Here is a 14,693-nt window from a genome sequence, read left to right as displayed (position 1 = left end):
GTCGTGTTTGGTGACCAGATCTGAATAGCCTGGTACTTCCCCACCTTCCTCCTCCGCATATCCTTCCCCTCTCCACTACCTTCAGCCTCACAACATAACCAAATTGGGGATGCCATAGTCTCAGGAGCAGTTGGGACTCCTGTGCGGTTGAACATTTTAAAAAGGTACCTACTAATTGATAATATGTAAGAAAAAAAAAAACAAAAATTCAGTGTGGTTTTAAATATACATATCACGGATCATCGCGCCTCTTATTTTGTGAATGACTTGTCGTAAATAAAAATCTATAAAACATGACTTTTATGATTTACAACAACGCGTATTTTGCGTATAATCCATTTATAATATATTATTTATTTCTCCGGTCGAACCGCTTATCATCAACGCACATGTCGCTTATTTATAAATATAACACGTCGCGGTTTAAATGGCGCCGAAGAAAAAGCCAACTTCAACAATTCAAGTTAGTTTTAGTTCCGCGCCGCGCCGAGAGGTCGCAACTTGTTCCGCGCAAAAGCCGCTGTAAAATTTTGCCAATCTTTACGAAAGCAAAACCACAGAAAAATAAAAAAGTGCACAACATTACAAACAAAATGGGCGGGAAACAATTTAATTTGGATACCATCTTATTCGATATAGGACAGTTTGGCAAGTCGCAGAGATTGACTTATATGATGATCGCTTTGCCGATTATGTGCGCTTCAATGTACAATATGAACTACAACTTCACGGCAAGACATACGAATTATAGGCAAGTAAAAGTGAATTATTTTTGGGGTGTTACGTTGTGTTGCCCCTTTTACTTGTTTATTCAATGTTTCAGACAGCCAGTTTGCATCATCGGAACAGATGGCAGCATTATTCTTCTGTTCGTGAGAATCTTAAATCATATCTGAAGTGTAATGTTGTTTGTTGATTGTTTATAATGAAAAATCTGCAGTCAATTGAATCAATATTCTTCCGTATAGCTCCGTGCATTACTGTAACTCGTGTAGGAATTTTATAAATAGATGTCTCCAACTCTAAAGCTTACCTATATTGCCATGTGCATCACTTACAATCGTTACGAAACAAGTACATTTCCCGGTTAATATATTAATATAACTTGAGGTGATATTGCACAAAAATGGCGCTGTATAAATTGATAAATCATTCCATTTAAAAAGAAAAATGTGTATTTGTGATTCCATTTTAAAGTTTAAAACTTAGTGGAAACCAGTGATTTTTTGTTTCATAGAATTAGGACAATTTATCAAATTTCATAGTTATTTTCAAGCTTTGCGAAAGTTATATTCAATTTCTTTGAAACTTGCAACACAGTGGAATAAAAATATAAGTTGAATAGAACTTTCGCAGAACTTCTAAAGAAATTGAAATTTGATTTGAACACAGTGTGCTTATACAGAGTTTTCCAATAAGAGGTGTTATTTAAAATAGCCCGCTATTTCGGTAGATGTTACTTTTGAAACTGTAATTTGACAAGTAGAAACTAGGCCATTAATAAAAATGTAACGATACACGCTTCAACAACGCATTGAAATTATTAAAATTCACTTGAGTGAATCAAATGCAAATCATCTTGAGTGATGAGGACCATTTCCACCTCGGTGGCTTCGTCAACAAGCAAAATTGTCGCGTCTGGGGCTCGGAAAACCCAAGAGTTATTATTGAAAAGCCTCTCTTTCCTCAACGTGTGACTTTCAACAAGATTATGACCGATTATGTTATTATGACCGGAATTGGATGGTATTGATCTGGACAACGTGTACTTTCAACAAGACGGCGCTACGTGCCACACAAGCAACGAAACCATTGATATTTTACGATTGAATATCAAAATAACACCTCTTATTGGAAAACCCTGTATTAAAGATAAAATTATTGTAGGAATGTGCGATAACCCCGCTGAACTTAGAAGATATCAATGTACCTATTAAATATTAGTAAATTTATAGGATGATATTTTGGATCCTCAACAAAATTTTCATTTTATCTAAATTGTTACATTTATTTACTACTAACTGGAGTTGTTGGGGGTTAACCTTAGGAATACCATCGCGGACTTTCTGCAGGCCTTTTTAAGATATACAATTCCGTAGTAGATTATTTTGATGTACATGATAAGGTTTAGCCAGCGTTATCAAAGTAAGCGTCCAATAATTGTTTTTTTACGACTTGATTGAAAAACAACGAATTTTCTCTACTTTCTACAAATAGACAGGGCCGAAATTGGAGCAGTCCGCTACGGGCGCCAAATTAACAAGGCGCTGTTAATACTTAACACCAAAAGTCCTAACACATCGTCCTTGAGATCATTTTTCATAAAAACGGCGCTGCACAAAAATACAAATTAAAAAGGTGTCTACTGGTTTTGACAAGGGGCACCAAAATTCTACTTCAGCTCGGAGCTGTCCCTGTAAATAGAATATTCAAGTATTAAACATATAAAAATTCCTTAGGAAATTCTCTAAATGACAGTGAAAATCCTGTCAAAATCCGTTACGTAATTTAGAAGTACTAAGAGCACAAACAGACAGACGCGGATGGCGACTTTGTTTTTTACTATTTTGAGAAGATTTTGTTTTCAATCCGAATTTGTCTTTCTATGTGACAAAAACATAACGTTTTGTTTTTTGAAATTAATTGTTTTCATCTGAGACCCTTCATATGTACGAGTATATAAGTCGTGACTAATCGATAGTTTATAAGTCAATAGTTGACAGCGTGACTTTATAGACAGTAAATAAGACAAAGTATCTAAACCGCGAGGTCTTTTAAATTTGCGATTTAATGTTATAAGAAAAGCCAATATTTACCTGAATTTTTCTCTCGTAATCTCATATAATAGAAGTAATAATATATTCAACGTTGAATATTTTTAATTATTTTTTACTATCGGCAATATTTTATTGGTGTTTGTCACAAAACATATTCTTACTTTCATAATTGTTTATAAAACAATTATTTCCTACTGTTTGATTACTAAATATAAACAATACGTTTGTGGTACGATAAACAGCATGATAAATACAACGTAATAATCTTTTAAAAGCTGTTTCAAAAGTGTTGAAAATTTTTTTCAAAGGCATCGAATTTTTTAAATTGCATTGCAAACACATTACGTATATTAAAATACTTAAAATTGATAAAAAATTTGATTGCGAAAATTTACAAAGTAAGAAAATAAAACCTCGTTGTTTACACATTTTTAAATACCTATATATATTTGAATTTCACTTATGTTTTCGGTAATAAATGCAAATCTTGGAAGCGGAAATTAATCCACTTACCGATATCTGATAGAGCTGAAAGTCAGCAGACAGACTCGTTGTCGATGACAATGCATTGTTACGACTTTTGGTGGCAACCACGCATTTATGATGACTTTACAGCAGTTAATATACGGAATAAATGTCGTTCTTAACCGAGATTTTCAATAAAGTTGTCGACTTCAGTTACTGGGTAGGAAGGGTGAGGATTGACCTCATCCTGTCATGAAGTAATATTCCGTTTTCTTACACATAAATGTGTAAACGAAAATTGTTAACAATAACAATTTATTAAATACCAGGGTTGAAAGATTTATAGGGAGGTAAGTCGTGCGAAATTTAATTACAAATGGATTTACCTATGTTAAATAATAATGTTCATAAACAATAGTTTCAACCACTTTACCTACAAACGAGTTTCCAACAAAAAATCTTCCAATGCATATCGTAGTTGAAGTAAACATTTTCAGTGACATTGAAGCACATTTAAAAATAAGTTTAATAAATTTCACGAAATAATTTCTAATGTTTTAAACTGTAAAAGTTCTATATTTGACTTTTGCAGATAATGGCTGAATTCACATCGTTGTTGTCATACTAACAAATAATCGAGTTAGAATTTATGATCCAAATAATAGACGAGATCCAAGAACAGGCTATTTGACTTTCATTAATACATCTTTTCTCAAAAATATTACAATGCATACAATTCAAAAAAAAATATTCTTTATGATGTGTTTAAAAAAAAAATTTCCGAGGGTTTTTTTAACCATAGAAGCCTTATCTACGCCTGCGAGGCGTACACACAATCTTAAATTCTATTTCTCTTTCTAACGGTTGAAGTTAGCGCCTCGTGCTCTTTAACCAACCTAGTGGCCGACGGGAGCTCGCCGATGGTAACTTCATCACTAACTTAAGTCCAGCCATTTTTGAGTTTTTGAGGTATAGTACGCCTGCGAGACGTATGTTTAGGCTTTGTGTAACTTTTAACTAAGATTATATGTTTTTACTTTCGTTAATTTTTCGTCCATTTTATGTTTATTTTGGCATTGTTTCTGATACCAATATGTCATGGTCTAATATATTAAACAGTAACGATATTTTTAAAATCTTACACTAAGAAGATAGTCTTTTTCTGGGAGAATCAGCTCCAGGAGACGAGGACAGCCAGTTTGGACGACATTCAAAGCAAAGATGAGAATAACTATGTAACTGAAGAGGCTTTCCCTTTACAAGAATCTGCTCCCATTAAAGAAGCAGACTCAAAATTTCAAAAGCTGACCTAGCATTTGATGCTGCTCATGCTTCGCAATCGCCTACTCGGGGCAAAATTATCGTGTTCCTGGAAATAATCTTCGCGGTAAGAATGGACGCGGGATGTTTGGTCAACAAATAGGGGCCAATCATCTCACAGAACTTCAGCTATGAATAATGTCCGCACCTCTCGAGGACCAGCTCAAATTACAAATTAAATCTAGTGGGCACTATTCGATCAAATGAGCGGGAAATTCACGAAAACTTGAAGAACTTGAGATCTCGACCTGTTGGCAATCCTACGTTTTGTTTGGATGGCCCTCTGACACTTTATCGTACAAACCAAAACCTGCAAATATGATTTAATTTTTTATAATTCAAGCGGCAAACCAGACATGATTCATTTCTAGAACCAAACAAAAGGAGGAGTAGATAAATTTGATCAAAAGTGCTCCTCAATGTGGTGCAGCCGCAAAACTAATAGATGGTCAATGGCTGTATTCTATGGCATCTTGAACATGGCTTTTGTCAATTCTGCTGTAATTTATGGCCACAACATGATCAAATAAACCCTCAAACAAAAGAAAATTCATTAAACAACTCAGCACAGATTCGGTCAAGCCTTGGATGGAGATGAGACTTGAAACTTCGACTTATATAGACAAAAATACAAAATATGAGCCAAATTCTCGCAAAACCTACTGATTCAGGTAATAAACTTCAGGCACGAGAACCAGAGCCCAAACAAACATAAATACTGAGCTTTTTGCTGCTTAAAAAAATAGAATGTCGAAATAAGTGTGCTGTAAGTGCAAAAAGTCAGTATTTTCTGAGCACAAAGTTGATGTCTGTGTAGATTGCTCTAAAATTAAAGCTAGTAATTAAAAGCATAATTACTTTTAATGTTTGCCCTATGAATAAGAAATTAATGTTAAAAAAATATTAGATTATTTAAAAAAAACATATGTTCAGGTTGATTTTTAAGAAGATGATTTTTTTGTTTGAATATAAGCATAATTATTTGATTCGTTGTATTAAATACCTATGATAGTAGTTTTCATTGATAAAACTGTGTTTTATTATTAGTTTATATACCAAACTTAACTTTCCATCAAATAATAGGGCAAAAGTAGGTATATTTTGGCTTACAGGCTGTCATTTACATGTGTACGCCTCTGAGACGTATGTTAAGGCTTTATGTACCTATAAAATAGATTAGGCTTCTAGGGTTAACCCACTACAGACTCATTGGACATTAGTGTTTATACTGCCTCTATAGAAGATGTTTCGCCAATCAATCCACCAATACTTTTCAGTAATGGTCACAGCAATTGTTTTCTCCTTTTATATGTTCAACAATTTATTATTACTTAAGTTATTCAATTTATTAAAGCAGTTTATTTATTAAGAATATCTGCTGTGTAATTATTATTACGCGTGACAGCTGTTTCGCATTAAACTGTCACGCGTAATAATGATTACACAGCGGAGCTTGTTTATAAATAAACGGTTATTATAAATTTAAAAATAATATTATTGAATATGTAAAAGAAAAAAAAGAAATAAAACGTGGTTCTATAAATTAAACTTGATAACAATTCATTAATTGTCACATTATTACGATTAACGGGGTATTTCATCATCCACTCGATAAGCTGTCCATAACTAAACCTATAGCCACTATTCACAGGTTTAAGTAATGAATAGTATATACTCGGACTTTATTTTCGAGTACTTACAGCGTTATCGAGTGATATTTTTGACAGCTTTCGAGAAATACCCCCATAGTCTGTAGAACTCATCAAGTTATAAATTCATCCAAGTTAAAGCAAAAAGTCAAAGCATAAACCAACAAACTTGCTGCCCGTAATTGATGTGGGACGATGAATTCAACGACATAATATCGGATGTGAGATAATCGTCGTAATAAAAGCTATTACCAGGGCCGGCCCCATGCGGGCGCAATTGGAGCAGTCTATCAATTCCCTGGCGCTGAATTGTCAAGGCGCCAAGGCGCTGATTATGCCTAACACTTAACAGTCCTAACACATCCCCCACTACGTCGTGTAATATTTTGAATCGAGCCGTTATCAATAACACACCTTACGTAGATGGCGATAAGGCTTAAATTCCCGCTTCACACCATCCAGCTGTTTCGATTTATACAAAAAAAAACATGGCCAAAAAGTGCCTTTTATTTTATTTTCTGGATTTTCATGCACAAATATTTAAATGTTTTTCGATCATTTTATAAATAACTTAATTTTCCGCATTATACAATAAAACCATAATTGAAAATGGGTTGGTAAGTACGAGATTTTGAACTTTAAAGCAGCTTTCATAGACCCATACATTATTTTTTCTGGGCTTATTAAAAGACATATCTAAAAAAATACGCGATTATTTTAAAGGCTAAGATGTATTCTACTCGTAGTATTTAACTAAAGCATCTGAAATATTTCTAGGCGACCAAATTTTCAAACCAAAAACACATGACTTTAAATTACTACGTTGTGCATCGCCTTAAGATTACTTTTCACAAAGACGGCGCTACATAAAAATACAAATTATCCGAATATTATCGATAACGGTGATCACCTATCTAGGCGTCCACTGATAATGGTGATCACCTATCTAGGCGTCTACTGGTTTTATTGATAATGGTGATCACTTATCTAGGCGTCTACTGGTTTTATTGATAATGAAGATCACCTATCTAGGCATCTTCTGGTTTTATTGATAATGGTGATCACTTATCTAGGCGTCTACTGGTTTTATTGATAATGGTGATCACTTATCTAGGCGTCTACTGGTTTTATTGATAATGGTGATCACTTATCTAGGCGTCTACTGGTTTTATTGATAATGGAGATCACCTATCTAGGCATCTTCTGGTTTTATTGATAGTGGTGGTCACCTATCTAGGCGTCTACTGGTTTTATTGATAGTGGTGATCACCTATCTAGGCGTCTACTGGTTTTATTGATAATGGTGATCACTTATCTAGGCGTCTACTGGTTTTATTGATAATGGAGATCACCTATCTAGGCATCTTCTGGTTTTATTGATAGTGGTGGTCACCTATCTAGGCGTCTACTGGTTTTATTGATAGTGGTGATCACCTATCTAGGCGTCTACTGGTTTTATTGATAATGGTGATCACTTATCTAGGCGTCTACTGGTTTTATTGATAATGGAGATCACCTATCTAGGCATCTTCTGGTTTTATTGATAGTGGTGGTCACCTATCTAGGCGTCTACTGGTTTTATTGATAATGAAGATCACCTATCTAGGCATCTTCTGGTTTTATTGATAATGGTGATCACTTATCTAGGCGTCTACTGGTTTTATTGATAATGGTGATCACTTATCTAGGCGTCTACTGGTTTTATTGATAATGGTGATCACTTATCTAGGCGTCTACTGGTTTTATTGATAATGGAGATCACCTATCTAGGCATCTTCTGGTTTTATTGATAGTGGTGATCACCTATCTAGGCGTCTACTGGTTTTATTGATAATGGTGATCACTTATCTAGGCGTCTACTGGTTTTATTGATAATGGAGATCACCTATCTAGGCATCTTCTGGTTTTATTGATAGTGGTGGTCACCTATCTAGGCGTCTACTGGTTTTATTGATAATGCTGATCACTTATCTAGGCATCTTCTGGTTTTATTGATAATGAAGATCACCTATCTAGGCATCTTCTGGTTTTATTGATAATGGTGATCACTTATCTAGGCGTCTACTGGTTTTATTGATAATGAAGATCACCTATCTAGGCATCTTCTGGTTTTATTGATAATGGTGATCACTTATCTAGGCGTCTACTGGTTTTATTGATAATGGTGATCACTTATCTAGGCGTCTACTGGTTTTATTGATAATGGTGATCACTTATCTAGGCGTCTACTGGTTTTATTGATAATGGAGATCACCTATCTAGGCATCTTCTGGTTTTATTGATAGTGGTGGTCACCTATCTAGGCGTCTACTGGTTTTATTGATAGTGGTGATCACCTATCTAGGCGTCTACTGGTTTTATTGATAATGGTGATCACTTATCTAGGCGTCTACTGGTTTTATTGATAATGGAGATCACCTATCTAGGCATCTTCTGGTTTTATTGATAGTGGTGGTCACCTATCTAGGCGTCTACTGGTTTTATTGATAATGCTGATCACTTATCTAGGCATCTTCTGGTTTTATTGATAGTGGTGGTCACCTATCTAGGCGTCTACTGGTTTTATTGATAATGGTGATCACTTATCTAGGCATCTTCTGGTTTTATTGATAGTGGTGATCACCTATCTAGGCGTCTATTGGTTTTGATGAGGGTCGTCAACATTTTAGTCGTGCCTGGCGCCGTTTGGCTCCGGTACGGCCCTGGCTGTTACATAATTTCATGGTGCTCCATCCTGCTGAAAGATTACCACCTTGAAGATGTCGAGGTTCGTGGAATTGCCTGAGCGTGTGAACGTAATTTCACGTGCTGCTATAATTGTATTCTCCGAAAAAAGAAAGGTTCTTAAACGTTACAACTTGTCATACCAAGCGACATATTTACTTTCGGCCTGTTTTTTCCCATTCAAGAAATTCATTGCATTATGGTTTCACCAGAAACACATGCGTCGTGGAACAGTGTGCAATATGTCGGCATAGGTATGAATGTAATATGTGTGTGGTTACTGTTTACTACTGCAATTATGTCACGTGTGAGTGAAAGAAAGAGACAACAGCAGTGACAGATATAAAGTGGACAGTCAGGGCGGAAACAATGAAAAAACTACAGGGCTTACAGAAATTTCCTTATGTTTAACTTTTAGTTATACATTAAGTTAGATAAATTAATCATTGATTCTTATTATCAATATTATTAAGAATTTGGTTATTTCAGAGGCCTTAGAAAATAGTAATTTTCATTTATTATTAAGTGGTTTCAATTCTCAACGATTTTGGCTTGATCGGGGTATTAATGTTTGGCGAATTCAAAAAAATCTTTATCATTCTCGAGCGTTTTCAAGTGATATTTGATTGAAGTATAGAATTTCCGGGTAGTTTGGCCAATATAAATAAAATGGTTTTTCGCTGGGTTGTTATATTTGTGAAAATGGTTGAGATGTTACGAGTATATTATTGACTTTTAGTTCATTTTAAAACAATCTATTTTTCATTTTTGGCCGAAATTTTCAGTAATTAGTAGATATGCAACGAATATTCGGCAGCAATTCCGTATTCGGTTATGTTATATCTATTGTTGGGAACTCTTTGTTAAAAAGTAAAAGGTTCTACTTATAATTGTGTTTATTTACGTTACAATAAATAAGTCTGGATTTAGCTACACTGTTCATTACCCGAGGGTTGGTAATTCTCTGGTTCTAGAAGCTTGCTCCATGTCAATCTCATCTCACAAGTATTTTTTACACTCTAGCGACATCTGTCGGACTCTGGAGTAAGCTTTATGACTAGCGCCATCTATAGCTTAAATATTCAACTTATTACCATACATTACAGGCTATTTTTTTTAATATTTGGTATTCGACCGAATACTGTTTACCGAATACCTAATAATGAAAATAAAAATGCATTTCAATCAAAAATTGTCTATTTATTAAGATAATATTACGTTATTCAATATTTAAAATCAATCGGAGGCAAACTGTGGTGAATAAAACCAGTTTTTGCTGGTGGCAGACAATTGCGCTTTTCTTCGTAGACTATACCAGCTTCCGAAAATAGTTTCTCACTACAGACACTATAACTGCAAGCTGACGAAAGATAAATTTTAACGAACTTCAATAGGTTCGTAATTTTTTTGCGTTTGCAGACCACCGGTTGTAGAGCATTACCTAACGATTGAGACACCACACAATTAAAAATCTATCTCATTTGCTATGTGATATTCGGCAGCCGAATATTCGATATTCGGTATTCGACCAAATTACTATTCGTTGCATCTCTAGTAATTAAGACTGGAAAAAGTATCCATTTATCATTGCAGGTGTGTGTGTATATATTTCTAATGATAAGTTATTTACCACTGGAAATAAATTACTTATACTCTGTGAGAACGAAAAACACTTGTGTCCATAGTCTAATGGCGTAGTCACTGTAATCAGTATCGTTACCTTATTTGTTATAAACAATGAGCAATACAACCAAAACTAAAGGTAATTGTAATAAGGAAATCTAGTGAACAATAATAATTAATTGCATTTGAGAAATTTTGATTGGAATTCCTAATTCTAAATTGCACATAATAAAAATGTTTGGCTCAGCGAATTATCATAACTTCAAAATGTAATTCATTTGTATACCTACGTGTTACTGAAGTAAAAAAAAATATATGAATATTTATTTGTTTCAATATTTTATATACAGGGTGTATCGGCACGTACCCGACAAACTTTAACCAGCTTTTCCTTAGCACATTTGGAGTAAAAAATGTTATGGGCACTTTGCTGTCCGGTAACATTTTTTTTCAATTAAAAACAAAAAAATCCACACTCCGTCACTGTCATTGGCATTGTTTCTCGTGTTCAGCAGCTGTTATTAGCAAGTGTGTCAAAAAGCGTCTTCGCTCTTTCATACACACTAAATGATAATAGTTAAAAATGAGACGAATGGTGCCATGCCATTTCGTTGTGATTGTAAAAGCGCGCCAATGTAGGTACGTACGTATATTATTCAACGAAACTCGAACAAAATATTGCCAGATGGGTTTTAAAACTGTGACAAAGGATAAAACAGTGGTGACATGTGGTGAAAATATGAAAGGTAAATTTTTTATTAAAAAAAATGTTACCGGACAGCAAAATGCCCATAACATTTTTAACTCCAAATGTGCTAAGGAATAGCTGGTTAAAGTTTGTTGGGTGCGTGCCGATACACCCTGTATATTTAAACTTCTTCACAACAATATTACATTTCTGTGTAAGAACAATATTGTGTTGAATAATGTTGTATGGCAGTACATTATTTAATTTCATTAAATTTCCTTTATTAAGTACATTGTTTATTACAGTCATTGATAATTTTTCGACGACCCTGCCTGTCGTTGGACCCTTATAGACTCAAAACTACTGGACCAATAGCGATGAAAATTCATTCTTGTTTGCTCAATGTTTGTTCTTATTATTGCTGGGAGTGTGTAGAGAGTGGTTTGAATTGTAGAAATAGCCTGGAACACCCGAGGAAGGCTAAGCACTATCTCTGGAACGAGTCGAATACAAGTTGATATAATGTAGCTTTTTAATAGTAACAATGTGGTATACAGTATTGTATTGTAGTAAAAATCGGTGGCCCCGACGGAGACACGAATCAAATAATTATTTGTATGATATGGAAGAGAATGGTAGAATAAGTCAGAGACGCCCGAGGAAGGCGTGGTAGGATCAAATGAAACAAATGCTTTTGTATGGTAAAATACTTATGTTTGGTAAAAACCAAAAATTCCAAACCAAAACAAGGCCGGGAAGACGTCAGATAATTATTTCAATTGTAAATTAAATCAAGTTCGAATTGTAAATTCTTAAAAAGAATTCGTTTTTTCTGTAAAAAAAAACACTTTTGATGTAGTGGAAGCAAACATATTATAATACTATTATCTTTGAGTGGAACAGTGACTAATGGATGAATCGCGGAGTAGAAGACAAAGTTATTGCAGAAGTTTAGTAAAAATTTTACCTTATTATTTATTGAATAGTTTATTTTGAAACACCCTGCAAACGTTGTAGACATATTGTGGATAACTTGTCAGCGGTTAAAAAGGTCATATTAGGTCATACTGGAGTCGCCCCTCCCCGGTAGCTACTAAATAGGTAAATATTCCTCAAAGTCACTTAGCCTTGGGAGTTTATCCTGAAATGTATGTAAAGAGCCCAGCCCTTATTAGTAAGTTATGAACACGGCCTAATATGAACGCAAAATTATGAAAAATACATATTTTTATTTTAGGAAAAACTATTATGTGCAATCAATAAATAAACAAGCAAAATACTAAGTTTGGTGATCGCACTTTCGGAGTATCTTAGCCGAAGGCTTGGAATAAACTCCCTCTAGAACTAAGATCCATAACAAGTCCAACAGAATTCAGGTCTAAATTAGAAACTTACCTTTTTAAGCTGTCATACCCTTAAATTAAATATACCATTTCTGAGAGAAAGTCCAATTATGTCCAAATTTCTAATTATGCCCTTAATCATGTATATAAATTTCGCTAGTAAACAATAAGTTAATCTTAATCTCAAGTGACCTACCAGGTAAGTATTGTACTGTATATTATCTCCATATATAGTTAGTAATAACATAGATCATTGTAGAAATGTATTTTATACTTGTACAGCGCCCTTGAGGTGATTTTGCACAAAAACGGCACTACAAAAATAATCCATTATTAGTATTATTACTATTTGAGGTTTTGCTCATTTTATTCCAAAAATCAAATTAAGCATTCATCCTAGACTTACAGAAACGTTAATAGATGTCGTACATCAAATTAAAAATAGGATATATTTATCTAATACACTATTTAGATAGAATTTAGTTCGAGATTAATCTTTGCCATCATACATACAGATAGCAGCCAGTTAAAATATGCGTTAAGAAAATAAATATAATGTTGGTAGTTATTGTTTGAAGTGTGATGAAATTAAAAATGACTGACGGATATGGGGTCGGATTAGCTCAGTTGATAGAGCAGCGTCCCTGCAAGGCAAAGTCCTGGATTCAAGTCCTAGATTCTACCGTATAATAATAATAATAATATGGCATTTATATAGCGCAGTTTAGTGTCGTTTCACTTCAAGTGCCCTTAACTACTCGTATAACAAACTTAAAAATGGTAATTCAGTATTAGTGGTTCTTAAAATTATTTCTAATCTTTGTCTGATTATTCTGTTTCATTTTTGTTCGAGAATCGCTAATACTGTCTTTAAGGCGATGCACTACGTCGTGTAATATTTTAAATTGAGCCGCTATTAATAACAACCCTTACGTAGACGGCGATAAGGTTTAAATTCCCGCTTAACACCATCAGCCTGTTTTGATTTATGCATGAAAAAAACATGGCCAAAAAGTGCTTTTTATTTTATTTGTGGATGTTCAGGCATAAATATTTAAATTTTTTTCGATAATTTTATAAACAACTTAATTTTCCACATTATACAATAAAATTATAATCGAAAAAGGGTTCGTAAGTAGAAGATTTTGAACTGTAAAGCAGTTTTCATAGGCCTTATAAATTATTTTTTTCTGGGCTTATAAAAAGACTTATCTAAAAAATACTCGATTATTTCAAAGGCCAAAATGTATTCTACTCGCAGTATTTAATTAAAGCATCTGAATCATTTCTAGGCGACCAAATTTTCAAACCAAAAACACATAATTTTTAATTACTACGTATGGCATCGCCTTAATAATATTCAAAATATTTCAGCTCAGAGTGCATAATTGTGGTCGTGAATGTAACTTTCATTTAACCGTCAAATTAGGTGCAATGCAATAAACACAACAAATGAGATATATTATTTATGGAGGACTTAAGATAATGTTTGCTGGTAGGTATCTTGAATATTATACTTGAAGTATATGTATAATTTAATTACACATTTTATACTTTTTAAATGAGTCTTAAGACATCTGACAGTAGTAATTTGAATAGCAGACTTCGTATCCAAAAAAAAAACGTTTGTAGTGCGCGGTATTTCGTCCGATGCACGGATCCGAATACTTTCTCCCTCACACGTATAGCGCCGTCTCGCTCGGCAACTTTCAGCTCATCACCCTTACAGGAAGACACCCCATTGGCCGAGCTACCCCCACCCCTCCGTCATCGGCCGGCACTACCCTGTCCCAAAGGGTATATAACACCGTGCAGGCCTATATGGAATCAGAGTATCCAGTCTCCTGGTCATAAATAAACCACTCTCTAGATCGATATCTTCGGGCTTTTTGTATGGCGCCATTTTGTCACCCCCTTAACCACAGACGACCACAGATAAAACGGTCGTTTAGTCCAGACAGGTAAATATATCGTGGACCATAAATAAATCTCAAGGCCATTTAAAAAAAGTGTAACCATAAACAATATAACTACACCCAGCGAACATCGTTCATTCAATAGCCCACAAAAATTATATTTTAAAAATAAAAATATTGGAATGCAG

General features: G+C 34.2%; 1 protein-coding gene across 1 annotated transcript in view; it reads left to right on the top strand.

Annotated features, from left to right (window-relative positions):
• Positions 1-485: 485 nt before the first annotated feature.
• Positions 486-14,693, top strand: part of LOC149419713 (organic cation transporter protein-like) — a 76,585-nt gene continuing 62,377 nt past the window's right edge. Inside the window, exon 1 of the mRNA XM_089637236.1 lies at positions 486-751. Within this exon, the coding sequence (XP_089493362.1) occupies positions 594-751 (158 nt within the window). The 5' untranslated portion in view covers positions 486-593. The remainder of the gene's footprint in view (positions 752-14,693) is intronic.

This window comes from Hesperophylax consimilis, chromosome 11 (assembly GCF_061612785.1).
Source record: "Hesperophylax consimilis isolate HC1 chromosome 11, BYU_Hcon_1.0, whole genome shotgun sequence".
NCBI lineage: Eukaryota > Metazoa > Arthropoda > Insecta > Trichoptera > Limnephilidae > Hesperophylax > Hesperophylax consimilis.
Note: the sequence above shows the minus strand (reverse complement) of the source record. Positions and strands in the feature narration are given on the sequence as shown.